The sequence below is a fragment of the Centrocercus urophasianus genome, unplaced genomic scaffold, assembly GCF_019232065.1.
Source record: "Centrocercus urophasianus isolate 14NV4802_14NV808 unplaced genomic scaffold, USGS_Curo_1.0 seq_15, whole genome shotgun sequence".
Lineage (NCBI taxonomy): Eukaryota > Metazoa > Chordata > Aves > Galliformes > Phasianidae > Centrocercus > Centrocercus urophasianus.
The window spans coordinates 44,648,818-44,666,701 of NW_024884697.1; the positions used below are offsets into that span (position 1 = coordinate 44,648,818).

The 17,884-nt window shown below is 37.9% G+C and overlaps 1 protein-coding gene across 16 annotated transcripts in view; it reads right to left on the reverse strand.

Annotated features, from left to right (window-relative positions):
- Nucleotides 1–3,466: 3,466 nt before the first annotated feature.
- Nucleotides 3,467–17,884, reverse strand: part of ANKS1B (ankyrin repeat and sterile alpha motif domain containing 1B) — a 193,859-nt gene continuing 179,441 nt past the window's right edge. For 10 of the 16 annotated variants that reach the window (XM_042816021.1, XM_042816020.1, XM_042816018.1 and 7 more), the window contains 3 exons: nucleotides 14,461–14,598; nucleotides 6,571–6,738; nucleotides 3,467–5,398 (listed from right to left, as the gene is read on the reverse strand). In XM_042816021.1, the coding sequence (XP_042671955.1) occupies nucleotides 5,288–5,398; nucleotides 6,571–6,738; nucleotides 14,461–14,598 (417 nt within the window). In that variant the 3' untranslated portion in view covers nucleotides 3,467–5,287. The remainder of the gene's footprint in view (nucleotides 5,399–6,570; nucleotides 6,739–14,460; nucleotides 14,599–17,884) is intronic. The other 6 variants (XM_042816022.1, XM_042816019.1, XM_042816017.1 and 3 more) reach the window with 1 other exon arrangement.

Genomic DNA, 17,884 nt, shown 5'->3' on the forward strand with positions numbered 1-17,884 from the left:
GTGAGGATGTATCAAGCTGTAGCCTGATACGTAGTATGAATTCTGCAGCGTAACGATTATCACTATCCAATAAACACAGGAAAAGAATGAAGATTGCACTGCATCTAATGGATCTTTAAAATCAATGTAGCCTATTTCATTTTCCTCATGGTGTCACTGTAGGATAAAGTTAATGTTCTCTGGGCATCCTCCATATTAGAATATGCTTGTGATTTCCTCTGTCTCACCCTGAATTTCTGATGCTTGCTTAAAGGGGATGATAAGAAACACATTGACTTGAAAGTTGAACATGTACTCTCTGTCATTGAACATCCTTAACACTGTGCTGGAATATTATTTTTTTGCTATTTAAAAAGCAGTTAATATTATAATAAATTTGGCTTTGTATTACGATTAGAGAATCTGAACAGTTCTAATGACTTGAAGGCAGGAATTGTCATGTTTAAGAAAATGACAAAAGGTGTGCATCTTCTAAAGAGATTTGCTTGTGATGTTAAATCCTTAGCACTTTTTCTATACGTGAGGAAATGGCTCAAAGCCCTGTTTTTCCCAAGCAGGAAACATTTTGAGTTCAGATTTTTTGACTGATAAAAAAGTAGTTTTCTTTTCCATGTTCTTGATGGCAAAAAAAAAACAAAAAAAAAAAAAAAAAAAAAAACAGAGAGAACTTTGTTTCATTTACATATTAATCTCCTTTTTTTCTGTCCAGTTGCTACTACCTAACCCACATTCTCAAAGAATTTAAATGCCTGACTTCCACAGGAGAAAAGTGGAAGATGTGGCAGTAGTGAGTACATGCATACGTTAAGTAGGACTGAAGAGAAATTAGCCTGTGGTGTTGTACAGGAGAGGAGCCAGTCATGGAAATGCACGTAGGATGTATTCTTCCTTCAAGGTAAGAACCATTGGCCATTTCTCTTATTTCCCTCTGCTGCCTCTCGAAGTCAGACAGCAGCACTTTGGCTGGTTGCACTCAGGATTCAGTTGTCTAGTCAGTAGGAAGGAGCTCTTCCAGCACTTACACAAGATCTGTATCCCAGTGAGAAATCTGGCTGCAGGAAAATCTTATTTGTTTCAGGTTGCTGAACTTTTGATCAGCCTCCAACCAGCTTGGGTTATGAGCCCCCAGTCAATGTGAATCAGAGTGTTCAAAGGTGGGTGGGATAGCAACATGACCAGGAACATTAACTGAGCTTGTTTAGCAAAGAATTTGGTTCACCTTAAAGAAGTTACAGAGCACTGAACAGCTTTAGAGCACTACAGAATTACAGTCTGAGCAATACTCCCCGTACTTTCCTGTGAGTTGAAAATCCTGGCAATGTTTACCTCTGGCTAAGAGCTGTAAAGCAGCTGGTCTTTTTACATGAGATAATGGATACCCCTCTTCCTTGTACATGCCCTCATTTAAATACTGTCTCTGATCCCTGTGCTGTGTCTCTCACTTACACGCTTGTCACTGTCACTCAATTCTTGTGTAGAGCTGATTGTTCTTTGAGGTTGTAGTCAGCAGTTTGGAGACAGTTGAAGTTACTATTTCTGACTGTTGTCTTGATCTCATCTTAGACATCATTCCCCAGTGAAGTGTGAAGCCGAGTAGATGAACAGAACATATTGAAAGAAAACTAGGGCAAAATTAGATGAGTGTTCTGCACATGACACAAACTGTTTTAATCTAGAATGGAAGCTACATAGCAGTGTTTCATCTTTGGACATAAAAGCTTATTAGTTGTCTAGAATGCTATTTTATTTCCCCCCTGGAAAAGGATGGGCACAACCTCTTTCATGACCTCCTAATTACCTACCCAGTGGCACCATCTGATGGCCACACCAGTTGGTGATGCTGAGATGTAGAGTTGAATCTGAAAGCTGCGTTTAGCATTGAGATTCTGCAGGAGAAGCAGCCCTTCACACACTTGCTTGCAGTACACAAGAACCAGATGTGTGCCTCCTCCCCTCAGTTGTGAGCTGTAGCTCATCTGGCTTTAAATAAACGCCAGGCCAGATTGGAGTAATCACTATGTCCAGTCTCAAAAGCAATATCTCCTTCAGAAAATCTTCCAGTTCCATAACACGATATCCCCCTTGTTTTCTCAGGAGTTCCTCCTGTTCCCGGAAGCTTTTTACCTTGTATTTTAGAGACCTCACTGCTAATGATGAAAATCCTTTGTCACTCACACTTACATCACTTTGATTCCAGTTTCTTTATCATCCCATATGAAGTGCAATCTATCTCCTCTCATCTTAAGCAGCACTCCACCCTCCCAGTGAAGGTGGTTGTTGCAATTAACTCCTGTTTTCATGACAGCCAAATGCTCCAGTTTCTTCATGTACTCTCCTTGACTGCCTTTCTTCCCTCTTTTCTTGAGTAGTGAACAAGAAAAGCAGTCTTCCTCACTTTCTGATCTTTTGGAGGTGTCTGGCTTCTTCTCTGTCTTAACTTTTAAGATTGACCATTGTTTTCTCACTTCCTATAAAATTCCAACATTCTACAGACAAAAAAAAAAAAAGAAACTGGCTGTTCACCTTCACCAAGATGAACTAAAGATCAAATAGTAACTACTTTGAGCTAGTGCAGATTTGTGTCCTGTATTCAGAGAAGGCTCTATGGGTCTGAAGAAAGGAACACTAACATTACCCTATGCTATAGAGGAGACTCAATCTATTTGCCTCCAGTGGGTTTGTGCTAGGATCAGCCAGTGCAGGAGATGTTTGCTTCTAAAATCCCAAGTTTCTACAAATACAGAAGAACTTTATGCCTGCAAATCTTACTTGTCCTTCCACTATCAATGTCTGTCTGCTGTGAGGGCTCCAGCTGTGCACTGACTTGCTGCGTCCCCAAACATTTCTCTTCACACTCATTCTCTGCGCTACCAGTCCTTCATCTTCCATCAGTATTTCTAGCCTCCCTCAGTCACTTTTGCCCCTTATCCTTGCTCCCAATCAATTCCAGCTGCTCACTATCGCCACCTGACCTCTTTGCCATCTCTTTGATGAATCTGGATCAAATTTCTCCTGCAAGTTGCCAGTCCCTCTTATTGCTTCAATTTGTCTGATTGGAGTTGTGCTACACCTCTTGCCTCATCCTTAAACGTTTGGGGTCACTCAGCTGCATTAGCAGCACCCCAGTTTATGGCTTGAAAACTGGCCACTTTTGTACTTTTGGAGACTGAAGCGAGCCCATTTTAACGCAACTCCCTGTGCAGTTCTTCAGAGCATGCGATTAAATACAGAAAGTCAGCAGTTGAGTAGTGCACTGAAGAGCCATTTAATTAAGGCCTTTAAAGTATTTACCATCTGTAAACAAAATCTGTGTTCTAAAACAAAACTGTCCCCACAGCAATGCCTGTGTTTGTGTGGGATAAGCTCCAAGCTCAGTGAAACTGGGGAAACGGAGGGCTGTTTGATGGCTGGGACCAAGCCCCTTTTGTTTCCTTTGGCAATGATAAAGTGACGCACAAAGCACGGGGACTGTACAACTTCATTTTATTTTGTGTGCTTTTATAGGATATAAATAAATGACAAAATTACAAAATTTATAACTGGAAGCCCAAGCATATTTACATAAGTTTTGTTGCAGTGAGGCTACTATTTACTGTTCTCCTATACAGTTTTTCCTTTTGGTACCATATTTTTGTGTTAGTTTTTGACTGTCAGTTGACTACGTACATATCAACAGTGAAGAGGCAAAATATGTACAAGGAACTATTTTGTTCAAGTAAATTGAATACTGTATTAAAATTATGTCATCACTCAGCGCTATGATTATGTTTAACTAAATCATATACAATTATCAGGTTTAAACCGAGTTCCATTTCCAATTTTGGAATTCACCAACTGCTGAGTCAAACCGAAAACCTCAGCTGGATATGAAATAATAATTAAAAAAACGTTAAGACAACCACACAATTTATCAATATCTCTATAATGAACTTCAAAATGATTCACAATTTGACTTGATAGAACAATATACGTTAAAATGCCATTTTTTCTCCTATAGTGATATTTGTACTGTTATAATTTCAGTTCTACATAAATATACATCATGGTATTATACAAATACTCCACAGACATTAAAAAAATTAAAACACTTTAAAGAAAATGTAAGTAAATATTATTTAATCAAATATTAAGCAAATGCTTAACTCGTTTTTTTCCATGAAAACAATTTTATTACTTTGGAATTTTTTTCTTTTTCTCGCTATTTTTATTTAGAAAATGTTTCACGGTAGAATTTTATCAACATTCTTCTAAACAAGCTTTCTGTGGCAGAAATCTTGATAGCAAAATCCAGAGTTTTGACTTTTTTTTTTTTTTTTTTTTTTAGAACCACTGAGATTATTTTAAAAAATACGAGTAGAATTCATGGCTATAGCAATGTCAAACTGCATAAAGTGTATGTAAGTGGAGTAGAATGGTGGAATGACCATTCCACTTCCATTTCAGACTGGTGACATGGAACATCCAGTGCACTGATGCTACAACTTCTATAATTTTCATAATGCTGCAATAGCAATGGTTTAATTAACCTTAAAATAAACAACATTTGTCATAATTAATCTGGCTTCCTTTCCATAAATACTCTCATGTTTTCCTATAGTACTTCTCTTCCATAAAAATATCTAATAAATGTTTTCTGTGCGTTATTAATACCTTTCTTCTAACCATTCATAAAACTCTGATCCTTTGTTACAGTTCAAGAGGCTCCTGTTTCTGCAGAGGATCAAAGGACACCAAGGATTACATATAAAACCAGCGCACACAGAAATCAGGGTACCTAATTTCTCGTCACATTAATGAGTTCTTTATTCAACAGAGCAAATATTAATGAATTCAGTGGTTTCACAAATACTCTATTCATTAATTCTGGTTTATATTTCAATTAAAAACTGCCAAGATTTAAATAAAAAACCAATCAAATATCCTACTCGTAGGCAGCATTAGTGTTAGTTTAGAGACCTTCTGTTTTTTAAAAAGTAGAATTCTAAAATAAGAAATCAAAGAAAGCACTGTGGCAGAGTCACAAGGGAGAACTGCGTGAAAAATAAGGTTTCTCACTCCTCTTGTAGACTGTAATTTTAAAAGTCTTCGTATAGTGTCATTCTTCTGTCAGTGCTGCAGGAAGAAGAACATCACCAGAAATGACTATCAGCCTTTTTTGTTAGTTACAAGGCCACGCATACAGTGCAGTCTTCCTCTCTGCTGGGTTGAAACGTTGCCATAAAGGAAAGGCTGTGCTGTGACTGCTTGGAGTGCAAGGCACAACAAGGAATAGGGGGACAGTTTTGTATCAGAAAATGGTAGTTTCATACTTGGTATTAATGCCTCTTTTGGCTTCTTGTCCAGGTTCAACAATCCATGGTAGATTCGCAAGAGTCTTTTGTTCAGATGGATCTATCTGCTTTAAAACAAATGCAAATATACAGACGGGTTACCATCCCTGCACGCAGCATTTCTAGCAGATGATATTTCTTTCACAAAAATAGAACACAGAGCAAACCCTTTATCAACAAAGTCCTCTTCTAATGCCTTAAGCATGTCAGCGCGAGGGTCTGCATTCCCATCTACCTACCGATGGTTGCCCTCTTTTTACTGTTCGGATCAGAGCTGTGTCTATCCCCAAGCCATGGAGCATCAAAGCCTGTTATGCTATGTTTAAAGCAAGACTTGATGCTGCGCAGTCCTTTTAATACTGAGACAGATGATGGCATCAGAAAATGCTCTTTCTTACAAGTCTATGGATGAAGAATCTGTGGCGATGTACTCAAAACTGTATGGTTGAAAGCACGCTTTCATGTGTATTTTTCCTTCCCACTCATCCTAGAATTAACTATCACAGAGGATGGTTCTCCCTTTATATCCAGGGAATATGATACAGCACACAATCAAATCACACCATGTCTGTATTCTCGCTTGATTTAAAATAAGTTGCATAATTTTTGGAAAGTTATACCATAAAAGAGTGCTTCTCTGTCAGCTATGCCCTGTAAGATGGAATAGAAGTAATAGAAGTAATAAGGAGGCTCCGATTACCTACGGTTCTTAGGAATGTGGGATTCCAAAGATGTTAAGAAGGTGTATTGAAACACAGTTCTGAAACAGGTTCTGAAGTCTAGCTCTGCTGAGCATCATGCATGCATAAATAAATAAGGTAAGAAAAGAAGTTGCTTGTTGTGACAAGAATATCACTGTAAATTGATTCCGATTTGTAATTTGATTAAGTGTAATCATCTGGCAATCGTACCTAAATCAAACAAAATTTGTGCACTATTGGTATGCACATGCAGTGCCATTAGTTTGATGCCAGATTAATCTCTTGACACAAGCTCAGGAAACTCTATGGAACCGAACAGCTTTGGATGTATGCTCTGGCTGTGATCCTCAGCACTAGTCAAGTGACTTCTTAAATTAAGGAAACACAAAGTGAATGGTAGTTCCAAATGGCTGACTGCGATACAGTGACACAACCTAGCAGGGTTGTGTTGGGTAGAGGTGACACAGCTTCAAAATGCGTATCAACTCTTACTGTACAGCTGAATGTTGTTGTTGCATGCACCACTCCATTCTACTTACCACTGACTTCCGAATACTAACACGTGGTTTTGGAATAGGTTTGGAGGGTTTATTTTCAAAGCTCTCAGGGAGGGTTGAAGAATGGCCCCCTTTTCGTGCTTGTAGTGCAAGCTGATAGGCCACCTCAAATGCTTGTCCTAGTGTGAGAATGATTTCGTAAGCTAAATTCTGGAACAAAACAAAAACATTTAAAATTGGGATTAGGCAGAGTTGCTGTTAGATAAAAGAAGTGTTAGTACTGTCTGTAGAATGGATTTGTAATGAAAGTAATTAAAAACACACTGGTAATAACTTCCTAAATCTCTGCAATAATTACGTCAGTCAATTGATTTCTAATTAATTAAGGACAATCTAAATGTAACCTACTGTAGTGAAAACAACTGCTTTTCAAATCTTTGAAAACATTGTCTCACTAGACATGAGAAAAGGGTTGTGTGGGTGGGTGTCACCTCTTAGAACAAGTGTATTCATTCTTGACCCCTTCCCCGCTCTTCTTGCTTCCAAGATCCTAGCCAATGGGCACTACTGCACGTATCTGACATTCCACCTCGCTTCATTTCAGACCTCCTCTGCTGGCCTCTCCTCTGCCTCCAGGGCAGGCAGCCCGACTTACACTGTGCAGTGCCATCACCAGGGAGCATGGGAAAAGGAGAGTGCTCCAGATCTGCTGCGACACTCCCCAAAGGACAAGATGCACGTGTTGAAGGTGCAGATGCAGATGCAGTGCACCCACGCATGCGTTAAGGTAAGTGCTATGCTTGCAATGTGTGTTTCAAAGGCAGAGGGAACCCTACAGTTTTGTTTTCTAGAAGTAAAACTGTTTGAGCTTAACTTGGAATGTCAGCATACGCCTGGGGAGTTAGCATGTATTACCAAAGAGGTCAGGTTCTGAAGAACAAGATCAGTTATACCTAGAAAACTTTAAATTCTTAGAGAATATGTGGAAGAAAACCTGCTGAAAGGTTTAATAAAGCATGAATGAGGAAGTGGGGGATCTGTACAAATGCTTTTTTCCAGTAAAGTTTTACATCAGCTAAAAGCAGCTGCGAGTTTCAAATTTGACCATAATCCAAATTGCAAGTGAAAGCCTATGGCAATTTTTTCAGGCTTGTGGGTTTGCTTTGGTGTATTTAATTCTAGGCTCCTACAAGCTTCCCAATAACATTTCGGACCCCTGCAGAGCAAACACCAGCCTGCAGGCTTTCCTTCTCATGTCCTGCAGACTCCTTACCATAAGTCATGCATCTTAGATGTAATTCAGGAGTTACTCTCTCCTTCCTGATCCTCTGTAGCTGGATGCAATTCTGCATTACTTTGAAACTAGGTGAGCCCTTAAAACTCCCACAGGCTTTTAATATTATTTCAAATGTATTAATTTTAATTGAGGTGCATGTTTAGCTAGTTGAGGCTAACTGTTGAGTTTGTAATAAGGCAGAAAGCAGTGCAAAACACACAGACACACACTATCTGCCCTGCAGAGGTTAAATACAGCTAAAGGGCTAAGCATTTTATTTCATGCCTTATACCACAGTTTCACTGCAGTCATTAAGAAGTTTCATCCCTTTATTATCACAGCTTTATACTAAGAACATGTAGGCTAAGTTCAGCCTATTTAGCTCATTATAAGAGCTTCTTATAAAGGTGCCAACCCTGGTCTTTGTTGGGTCAAAGGGAAAACAATTATAATCCTCCACTGGGGTATCCTCTCAGCTGTGATGACTGCATTAACAACAACAAGCATGCCAAAGTTTCAGAGCTTCCCAAATAAGAATCTCTGTGAGATCTGGTGGCAGCAGTCTCCAAATTGTCTCACTTTTAATTTAAGGGAACCAACCTGGACTGAGAAAGATTGAGAATACAGTTTGCCAGTGAAGTCAGAAATGAAAGGCTAAAAAGACCATTATAAAGCACTCTGCCTTTTAGCAGAACACTAGTTATGGAATTAAGACCAGCTGAGTATAATTGTTAAAAATGCACAGAATAATATTATTTGAAATGGACTGCACATATTAGCAGGACAAGGATATTATTCTAAAGAGATCTTAATCTGCTGTCAAGACAGTAAGATAGTGTACTGTATCATCATGGGATTATCTACACTGGATACTATTACTGATAAGGGAATACATTGACAGTATATAAGGAGGGCTTGGAGAACAAGTGGACAGTAATACTATAGGAGTGAGACAGTGTACAACCCAGGGAAGTATGTGAAAAGGTCTTGGGAGACAGCATGTAAAGTCCTGAGAATAGAGTGCAGAAAAGCAGAGTTTGCCATGCATAGGCTATCTAGTTTGGGTCCTGGATCTTGTGAGAAATCATTATGATTTGTTTTCTTGAGCAGAGCGTAAAGTTAAAAAATAGCCCTTCCTGGAGCATGTGAAAATGTAACTGTTTCAATGGTTAATATATATATGAAATACTTAAAATAGAACATTTACTGCTTTGTTCAGTGTTCTAAACATAAACTGAACCATTGTGCATAAATGTCATACATTGTGTACTGCAATAGAACCTTGAAGAAGTGATGCGTACACTTCACTTGGAGGCCTTGGAGGGCTTTAAATTTGTCCCTTTTAAAATTGGAAAAAAAGAAAAAGAAAAAAAGAAGCAAAACCAACGCAACATCTGCTGAATCATACGTAGAAAAAAAACCACCAAGGCTAAATAAATTTGGTTTGAGGAATTTCTCATCTGTAGTACAGGGAGAGGAATATGAAAGTCAGAGTTTTTACATATTCTTGGACGGGCTGTTGCTGGAGAGAAAAGAGCAGGAATTCTCTGGAGATGCAGGAGGAAGATAAAAACCACAAACACCACAGTGGGAAGCCTTCCGATGGAATGAGACTTCTTTTTTTACACGTGACATAAAATGAAGCAAACAGGTCTGTCTCTTCAAGAGATGTTTAGAACAAAGTTGTAGACCCCGTGGTGATTATGAGAGACATTGACCCTTACAGCACTCCAACAAGCTCCTTGGAAAGGAGGTAAAGTTTTTAGGACTGAGTTCTGCTACAATCATGTTCCATGTACGTCTTGACAGAGAAGGAAGGTGAGTAAGCTAATGCCTTTAAGCATTTTTTGTGATATGAAAAACTGAGGTCAATTGCCCTGTCTGCAACATAATGTGTTAATTCAGCTCCTCAGTTCAAGTCTGAGTTGGTATTCTTCAAGTGCTTTAGTTCAGCCACCCAATTACAATGGCTAATTGCTTTGTTACTGTTGGACTTATTTTCTTTACTGCACAAGCTGCAGCAGACATTGTTTCTTCACTGTTTTCATGCTTCTATAAAGCTATATGGAGGCTTCAGGACTATTTTGAGAATGAGAGCAAGATCGTTAATTTCTGTCTTTTGATCTACAAAAGCTTAAAATGTCACTTGCAAAGGATTATTATAACTTTTTTTTTTTTTTTTTTTTTTTTTTTCAGAGAAGCTAACGTTTTGCTTTTTGAGAAAAGCATTTTGGGTATAAAGAAGATTTGATGGGTTTCTGCTTTCAGGTAATTATCTTTTTTTCCTTTTAAGATCACAGTTAAATCTGATCTTTAGACTGAATTTACTGAAGTGTCCTTTGGCATCTCACAGATAATTGGTGAGAGCTACCCACCACATTTTCTGTGTAGAAAGTCAATTAGGACACATCTGCAAGGTGCTGAACTTAAAATCTCAGCTGGCAAAATCAAACAGAACACAGTATACAGAATCTTAAATTGAAAAATCTGAAAAATTCCAACCCTGTTCAAAATTTCCATCCCCTGAGATGAAATCATTTGCCCAATCCTTAGTCATCACAGTCTTCAAGGCCAGATGTTAAGGATTCCTACTATAGAAATCTGACGAGGTTACTTATTAATAACTGGGGTTCTTTGAGGTCAAGAACTGTCATACACATGCATTTACACTGCTGATTGTTCATATGCTTTACCTTCTAAACCAGAACACATTTACGTTTTGGGACAGCTAGAAAGGACTGCACTTGTCTGCACCCTAACACATCAGTCATTGTTCAATCAAGGGGAAGGAGGCTCAACTTGCCGAGGGTGGTATGAAGAGAAGAACATGGCTGGCATTTGCTTGTAACAGCTGTGGTCTACCTGCAGCTTTTATGAACAGACACTCCTGCAACTCAAATTCGTGAATCTTTCTCACCCTGGATTTGAAGTGATGGTCAGCAGCAGACTCTTCCGAATTCATCCTCCTTTTCTAATGTGGCACAGAGAGATATTTTATATGCAACACAGCCATGGAAACAGGCCTCCCAAATGTGACTTTGAGGCTGTTGCAAAAAGCCATCCATGTAGACTAGCCCAACAGGAGAGACTCATTTGCTCATGAGCTGATAGCTCCTGGTGCCTGAGTGCTCCATCTCAAGAAAGTTGTGAGGATAAATTAAAACGGCTTCCCACATTCTGCCTAATATGCCCTGAAAGAGTACAGTCAGGGCATGCTGTCTTTGAGTACTGCAAAGAAAAAAGTTTTCAGTTCTTGAGGCATGCAGATGCCATACTGATTGTATCTGGATCATCATGAGAACAGAGAACAACTTCAATAAAAAATTTCAGTTCCCAAATCCACTGGAAGAAGGCAATAAACAGAACTTTGAGGCCTGAAACCATGTGTTTTTCATTGCTGCTGAATATGTACTAGCAGTTTCCAATGCTTATCCAGATTAAGTCTGCACAATGAAGGACAGAAGACTACAGAGAAGGGAAGTTTTGGGTTGCACAGAACCCCTGTCTATCCTAGGCATGAACTAGAGCAGCTAGTTGTGCCAGTTTATGCTGGTTGCCTTCTTTTCATCAGTATGCAGGACGCTGAAGGAATGTCTGACTGAAATTAATACATGAAAGGACTTTGGTGTAGGAACTATTATCATGGTTTATTTTTTCAAAGGGAATACTTCATTGGTGGTTTTGAGTCTGCTTTATGTAAGTGGATGTGTGAAGTGAGTTTCAAGTACTGATCAATAAATCTTCTACTCCCAAAACTTGTCCTCTTCTAAATATCTTAAGCAATGGATGTCACTCCCAATTTTAATTACAACATCATAACTCTAAGCAGAGGAGTCACTTCTAAATGCTAAGCATCAGTGATACTTGTATTGACATGCTGTTACACTGAAACACTTTCCTATTTGCAAAAAAAAAAAAAAAGTTTTTTCCAGTTCCCTGAACAAAGGGACCTAATTTTCATCTCAGTGCATATACTATACATATGTATATATATGTATGTGTATATACAATATACATACATTATTGCCTGCTGTAAGGGGCCTGCTTTGAAGAGGGGTTGGACTCAATGATCTCTGGAGATCCCTTCCAACCCCCACAATTCTGTGATTCTGTGATTATATTACCATATTATATAGGATTTAAGATGCTTCTTTTTTACACTTTAATGTGGATTTTACCATTTTGAACTTTATTTTTCTTATTTTGATTGGACTTCTGTCCCTTGAAAAATGAAGAGGACTGCTTCTATTAGCAGACTGGAAGACCAGGCTCCTCTGTAAGTGCTAGACTTAAATTGAATCTACTTTATGCTTATGTTGCAAATATCTAGAATATTTTTTTTTTCATCGAGCTTGTTCTTCCATCAGTAACATCAGATTCTGAGAAATGAAACAGCACAAAAAAAAAAAAAAAAAAAAAAAAAAAAAAGGGGGGAATATTTGAGTAGGTAATACCCCACTGAGGATTACATAGCATATGAAAAATAATACAGACAGTAAAGTTTCTTAAATTAGCCATTTATAGTGGTTGGGGTATTAAACACTCCTCCTGAAGTATGGGAAGTGAGCAAAATGTTAGAATTATTGCTGGATCACTATGCTTTCCTAGCTGAGTAGGGAGAAAACGAATTTTATCTGACAAACCTGGCTCTGTGTTTGTGCTTGAACATTAGGTCTATAAATGAAAATGCATTAGTTTGAAACTGTTAAGAAGTGTTTAAATGGATTGGTAGAAATAAAAATGTCACTCAGTTTACTCTCAGTTGATACACTTATCACTAATATAATGTAGCATTTTGTTGACAACAGTTTGCCTATTTTTAATACCATTTAAAATCTTTTTCTATTCCACACGGGCACTAAAATGTCAGTAGAGAAGTTAAACAACAAAAGTACTGAACATAAAGGTTAATATTCCTTTTAACCTACTTTCCTTCAAGCTATTATTTAGTTTCTCTGCAATGCTGACTACTTTCCCAGTCACAAATAAAATGCCTCTGTTCAGACATCTCTCTGTCTTTTCAAATTTAATTTATTTATATTTATGTAAGCACGTTTTGAGAATTCACAGACATTATTAAAATCTTCTTTTTCTTGAATAATTTTTAATTTCTGTAACAACTGTATGGAATTTTAGATTTCTCTTGTGCTTAGCTGAAATGGCATTAGGTGAGTATTCCACAGACATTTTGGATGTTAAGCCTTCTTGGTCCTAAAACTTAGAGCTACTATTTATTTCACCAAATTTAGCTGGAAACAGTGAGACTGATTAATTGATACATGTTCATAATTTTTTGAGACACCAGTAGGCTTTGCATCATTATTTGAGAAGCATAAATGCAGGAAGAACTCAGTTAATCAAATTAGAAGAGCTTTAAGAACTTCTGTTGAAATGAGTCTTGAGACTCCAAAGTCAATGCAGTCTGTTTGCAACAAAAAGGAAAAGGTGCTGATAATATATTTTTTCCCTTATCTTCATCATTTGTTAAGCTAAAATTCCCACTGCAATGACAGAGAAACGAAGACAACAGAGGGGCCATCTAGACTATTGCTATAGTCTGACGATGGTTACAGGGGTGCCCTTTTCCACACAAACATAGAAAGGACAGTGCTCTGCACAGATTTGTTATCACAGATGTTTCAAATCTATGAGTATGGCAGCCAAATATTGCAAGGACCTCTTGAGATACGTAGTTAGCTGTCTGTGTGGTCTCTTCTTCTTCAGAGCTACCAATGTTTCAGTTCTCTGTTTAGAGTAAGAACAAAACTTTTCATATGTTCTCTATATATTTGCAGAGAATTTTCAGTTCTCCAGTTTATTCAGTAAAACATCCATAGGTTTAAGAAATACTTAGAAAAAAAATGTTTGAGTTATCAGGACTGATCCAGCTAAACAGTGAAACACAAAAGCCCATGGAGCAGCAAAGAAACCCAAAGAAACTGCCTGCTGATCTGTCCAAAAAACAATCCATATCAATTTCATGAATGTGGGATGAGCCCAAAGGCCTCCACAGGAAGACTCCAACACTCTCACTTCTTGTTGGTTGGTCTGGGACAGACTCATGAGCGTAGCAGCCAAACAGCTGGACATCACCAAACTAGTCTTTCCTCAACTTTGCAGGCACCAGAACACAGTCCAGAAGACAAACTTAATTTGAGGTAGCTCTTGAGCCTATCTCTCAGCAGGACTGAACACTGTACACAATGCACATTGGTCCAGTTCTGATTTATCTGCTATGTGTTACGATTTCAGAGTGGGTGGCCAGAATTGCTTTTTATGAACTTCTTGGAAGACTACAGCTTAGATTAGATGTCACTTGTCAAGACTCGCGTTTCAAAAATTCATACACATGATACTACATTAAAATATTTTTTTCTTGAATAATTTTTAAGTTCCTCTTGTGCTACTGACTCAAGTTTCAGTTTAGCAGCTGTGATGACACAAGTGAATTGTTTCAGATGGGAAATGAGATAATATCAAGCAAAATATTTGTTTTTCTCCAAAACTGCTCCTTCACTATCTTGTATTCGATCAGTAGATTCATTCGGTAAATGAACAATACCTTCCATTAATCACCATATGCCTTCTTTAAAAATAGAATAAAAGAACTGTAACTGTTATAAAGCACTACTAAATAAATATCTCTATTAACTGACCACATCAAATGCAGTAAATACATGGCAGTAGTGGTGATTGGTCTTCAAGTCTTTAGTGATGTACGCAAATGTAGAAAGGTCTTCAGGGTCTTGTGCAGCACAGGAGATGTTACGGATTTCATGTTCAGCAATAATATTCTGTTGAAAAAAAAAATTTCAATCAATTTAGGAATTCCATGTTAAAGAGCTGCAAAAGGCATGTTTTTCGATACATATTTATGTTCATCTCCTGTGTTCAGATATTTCAGTTTCTTAATAAAAGGGATTTAATATATCACATGTGAGTTTCTTACACAATTCTTTGCAATTTTGACCCTCTCCTGCAATATCTAAAATTGCCAGTAAGACAGTAGGAGACAATTGCACTCTGGAGTATTCCCTATGATTCTATTTGGGTTTTGTACAGTTTATGCAGTATCCTGTATACATCTTTCCTGGCATACAGCTGTAAATACAATTTCAAAGCACTACACAGGCATCCTCTGATGCTGCTGTTTTCTGCTGAAAGGTCACTATATCCCACTGCTTCAGGCTGCTGATGGACTGGAGCTGGTGAAACCCAACAGGCCCAATATCCAGTCTTTTGCACAGGGTGTTTGACAAAATTCAGCTATACTCTTTCAAAAAAAATCAACAAAACATCCATCATCATTTATAATTAACTAAAATCCTGAGCTCTTGAAAGGGTTCTTCTTAGTAAAAAAGTAGCTACAAATGGCAACATTTCTCCACTTGGTGACAACAGCATCCTGTAAGAGATATAGAAATATTTAACTGTTCATGCACTGAGCAACACTACTTGCAACAGCCAATGTAAAAGCTATAGCATACTACTGAGATAGACGTGGGGTACATTTCTCTGATGGAATAAATAACCAAAAAAAAAGCTGTCTAAAGCTTTGAACAAAATTATGAATTGTCATTACATAAGTTACTGATAGGTAACTACTGTGCTCAGGCCAAAAAAACCATGAAACTAGAGAAGATACTATACAATGGCTTATGATTAGGCCTTGCATCAGCAATGCACACATTTCAAATGATTTATTTAACATGATGAATGACATGATGAATTCAACAACATGGATGACTCATTGAACAGAAATCTCCTCACAGGTAAGTTTGTACGATCTTCTGAATTGTGTCCCTCCTGACTGTAGCAATGGCTTTTCCATAAAAAAATAAAAACAACAAAGAAAAAGAAGAAGCCTGCTGCAGTATGACATCTCCACTGCACTAAGAACACATGACATCTGTAGTGCCACAGTTCCTCACAGCTCTACGCTTTGCTGTTGCCTTAGTGGCATCTGTTCAAGTTAAAACAACCTCTGAGCATCTCTGTTTTTCCCTCATCCCTGTCTTTTCCTTCCCACCTCCTCTCCTCCTCCTCTTTTTTTTTTTTTTTTTTTTTTTGAAGAATAGGAAACATATGCAACTAAGTCACTTAGGATTCTTTGCCGTATCCTCTTTCATTTGCAAAGTGTCAGCTTTCCCCCTTGTATGTAGGTGTCGAGTTTTCTAAAAGACATATTAATATATGCAATTAAAGAAATAACAGCTTGGGGAAAAAAAATCTTAATAAAAAGTATCCCAAATTCCAAATTACAGAAGAAAACATGATAAGAAGACTGTTACTGAAGACATGATATAATCCTCTTAATCTTATACTGTTGCAACATACTTGATTATTTCAGTTTAATGCATTATTCATAAAAGTTACAGAAACAGTACTTATGTTTCAATATATGCCAATTTATAATGACACGTATAATCTCTGCTTAATGACTATTGGCTTTTTATGTTACTTTAAGCACTTTATTTCCTTTGTTCTCAAATTTGTAAGTTTTACCCTCAGGAAAGATTTTAGGGAGAATGACAATTCTAACAAAACCAGGCATTTAGATATCCACAGATAGAGCTGTAATAAACCCTCATTGATGTTGTAGCATCAACACTGTAGTTTAAAAAGCAGAAAGAATTAAATCTTGGAAGGTTTTATGCCAATTTTTATGCCAAATCATGAGCCACTAAGTAACTACCTGAAGTTATATGCTGTGTGAAAAGAGATCTGCTATGCTGCAACTTTTCCTAGGTCGCTTGAGATTGGCACAGGGCTTTGTGTTTTAGTGTTTTATTTTAAACCAGGTGAAGTTTGGAAACATACTCATTTTAACTTTGTTTTGAATAAAAAAAGGTGTGTCTCAAATAAATCTCACAGACAGAAATTAGCAGTGAAATAGGTTTTCCTCTAACTTCTACCGAATTATCCTCTCTGACTTCCTTTCAAAATTAGACGTTTTCAGTGCATGCATTTGCTGTTTCCTAGAGTCAGAACTACAGCAGACCAATAGTTTTAGTCACTAGAAATTATAAAGTTATGAATCAGTTTGCTGTGCTTGGTGTGCTCTTCTCTTTACTGAGAATGTAAAACTGTTGTTCTAAAAATTATCTCTGTTTGTCAAAAGCAATCTCCAGAGCTTCAGAAAAAGCAGGGAAGGTGAAAGTCAGTTCTGCTTCTGCCAAGGCAACACCACTGAGATACCAAGCTTTGATTAGCAGCCTTCTCTTTACTTGCCTACTTTGTGTTAGACAATTCTTCTCCACACAGAAATTATCCAGCAGTTAGGGTTAGCTGTGATCCATGAGAAATTTCTCAAAGCCTGCTTTGTCTTTGCAGCAATTTCTTCCTGGCCTCACTTGCAAAGAAATGGTGCCATGTCAAAGTGGTGTCATGCCAAACTTCAAGGTGCCACTGAAATAGCTTTAGTGGAATGAGGTCAGAGCCTCTTTGTTACCTGAAGCTTTGCCTGCTTTAACTCAGGATACAGATTTTTAGCTTGGTGGCATAAAGTAAAAGGATGAGCAATGAAAGCTGAGTTTTCAAGCACATAAATGCCGGCTATTTTTGTCATTTAAAAGTATGCATTTATTGCAAAGTGGTGCCCAGCTCTGCCAACCATAATCTTGCACAGAAGCAGTACAAGTCAGAATAGGGTCTCACCTTGGTGCTAATCTGTTTTGGGTCTCGAAGGAATTGAGTACAGCACACTGTGGACAAGGCTGATAACAATGCTCCTGGGAGGGCTGCAGGCTATTACCTGGTTTTTACAGAAGGGAAAGGCAGTGCAGATTTTGAATGGAAGAGAAAGCATTCTACCACTTTGAGAAAACACACAGGACTGTGGTGTTATTTATCTCAATCAACTACAACTGTAACACTACTAGGCATAAGATCTAGTGGGATTGGTCTAGAGCCACCTAATACTATTTGCCCAAATTCTTTCAAGTTTCCTTCTCACATAAGAATAGATGCACTGTGCAAAGAGGTACTGTAGGCTGCTTTTGTTCTCCTGATCTAGTTTTTTTTAAACCTAAAGACACTGAAGTTACACCCCTTACACTATAGAGGAGATTTCAGAGCTGA